The sequence below is a fragment of the Geospiza fortis genome, unplaced genomic scaffold, assembly GCF_000277835.1.
Source record: "Geospiza fortis unplaced genomic scaffold, GeoFor_1.0 scaffold450, whole genome shotgun sequence".
In the NCBI taxonomy this organism is placed as follows: Eukaryota; Metazoa; Chordata; class Aves; order Passeriformes; family Thraupidae; genus Geospiza; species Geospiza fortis.
In genome coordinates, this window is record NW_005054416.1 from 2359499 (window position 1) to 2361802 (window position 2304).

At 61.8% G+C, this 2304-nt stretch overlaps 1 protein-coding gene across 1 annotated transcript in view; it reads left to right on the top strand.

Annotated features, from left to right (window-relative positions):
* The window catches only part of SYT7 (synaptotagmin 7), an 18186-nt gene that overhangs the window by 679 nt on the left and 15203 nt on the right, over positions 1 to 2304 (top strand). The window contains 1 exon segment of the mRNA XM_031061518.1: positions 107 to 202. Within this exon segment, the coding sequence (XP_030917378.1) occupies positions 107 to 202 (96 nt within the window).

Genomic DNA, 2304 nt, shown 5'->3' on the forward strand with positions numbered 1-2304 from the left:
CTCTTCCGGGGAAGGCGCGCGTTCCCGCTGCCGGTTTGGCGGCTTGGCACATGGAGCCGTTTCTCCGTGTGGAGCTGTGGATGTCGGCTTTGATCACCACTTCCAGGGAGCTCGGCGGGAGCCTGGCCTGGGGGGACTCCCCACAGCTTTGATTTCCCCCCCCAGGGTGCTTGGCATCCATGGATCTCGCCGCTGGAACAGGGTGAGTGGGAGGATGCTCCAGGAGATGGGGCTGCAATACTGAGCAGCAGCGAGGGAGTGTCCACAAAAGCTGGGAATTTCGGGGTCTGGATCCAAAAATGTGGCCCTGAGAGCCTGGACTGGGCCATCCTCACTGGGACACCTGCAGAGAGGTCGGTTCCAGCCGTGGTGCCACAGGTGTGAGGCTTGTTCCAAAGCCTTTGCTCATCCAAAGCCTCTGGCACTCCGTGGAGATTCCAGCCTCTCCATCCTGTGCAGGAGTTATTGTTTGGGAGAGCTGGAACCATCCCTGGATGCCCCTTGCAGGGGCTTTGCCTTCCCAGCCTTGCTCCAGGGCCGTGGGCTTTGGCTGGAAGTGGTGGGTCTGAATCCTGGGATAGGCGCAGGGAAACAGGGAATTGGGGGGAAATGGGTGGAGCTTCCCATGAGCCTGATGGGCCCCAGCGATGCCTGCCCTGGAGCTGAGCGTGCACAGGGCCACCAGCAGCACGAAGCCACCAAGGTGTCCCTGGCTGCTGGACTGCACAGGGACACCGGGATGCACAGGGACACCAAGATCCACAGGATCACTGGGATGCCCAGGACTACCAGGATGTTCAGGGACACTGGGTTGCCCAGGGCCACCAGGATGCTCGAGGCCACCAGGTTGCCCATGGCTGCCAGGACACACATGGACGCTGGGATGTGCAGGCTCACAGGGATGGACAAGTCTACCCAGAAGTACAGGATCACTGGGAAACCCAGGGATGCTGGGATGTACAGGATCACTGGGATGCCCAAGGCCACCAGGATGCACAGGATCACTGGGAAGCCCAGTGATGATCACTGGGATGCATCAGGATGCACAGGGACACCAGGATGCCCAGGGACACCGGGATGCACAGGGATGCACAGGGATATGCAGGATCATTGGGATGCCCAAGGCCACCAAGATGCACAGGATCACTAGGATGCCCAGGGCAATCAAGATGCACAGGTTCACCAGGATGCCCAGGACAATCAAGGTGCCCAGGGACACCAGGATGCCCAGGGCCACTGGGATGCACAGGGATCCTGGGATATGCAGGATCACTGGGATGCCCAAGGCCACCAAGATGCACAGGATCACCAGGATGCACGGGGACACCAGGATGCCCAGAGCTACCAGGATGCCCAGGGCCACTGGGATGCTCAGGGACACTTCTGGGTGTCCCAGGAATGGGCTGTGCCATGGCTCCCTCACCCACCATTCCCGCACACGCCAGAGCTGAGCCGTGTGTGGGATCCGTCGGCGCTGGCAGCTCTTCCCAGCCCCGGGTGCATCTCACACGCCGCTGGAGAGGACTAATCCCTCTTGGATCTCCGCACCTCTCCTTGTGCCGGGGTCGGGTTTGAAGTGTTCCTTCACATCCATAAAGGCCAGAGCTCGCTCGTGCTCCGGAGGCAGCTAATCCCGAGGCGGCAGGAGCGGCGGATGAAGGAGGATAGGCACGTGACCGCATCCCTGTCTCCCAGACATTCCCCATCTCCCAGTCTGAAGTGGGCACTGTGAAGGGTGCAGGGAGCTCCCTGCTTGTCCTACATCTGCCATGGAGACCCTTCCCCCGAATCCACAACTGTCTCCCCTGGCACAGGGACCCTCTTCCCTCACATGAGGACCCTCTGCCTGCATCCAGAGCCCTCTCCCCCTGGAACAGGGACCCTCCTCCCTGGCTCACGCAGCACAAATCCCACGCTGGAGAGCTGCGGCGCTAAGGAGGCAGGTAATCCCCTCATCAATACCGGCCTGGAAAAGTGGAATTATATCCCGTCAAGTGGCATTGAATCCTGATGAAAGAGCCGCAGGGATGTTCCACCCCCTTCCATCCCAGCCTCCGCAGCATCCCCTGCTCTGCCAGCACGTGGGACGGGATTGGGACCTCGATCCCTGCGAGGAGCGACGTGTGCTCTCCGCCTCCTGCCCCCCTCACTGCGCCCTCGGGATGAGGCAGGACCAGTGAAGGGCCGCTGGGATTTGGGACCCCATGGCCGTGGACCCCCAAGTCCCTCCCAGCCGTCTCCATGCTCCCGCCTGGATCCGCGCTGGCAGCCGCGGAGGTTTATGGAGAGCGGCAGGGGAGGAGG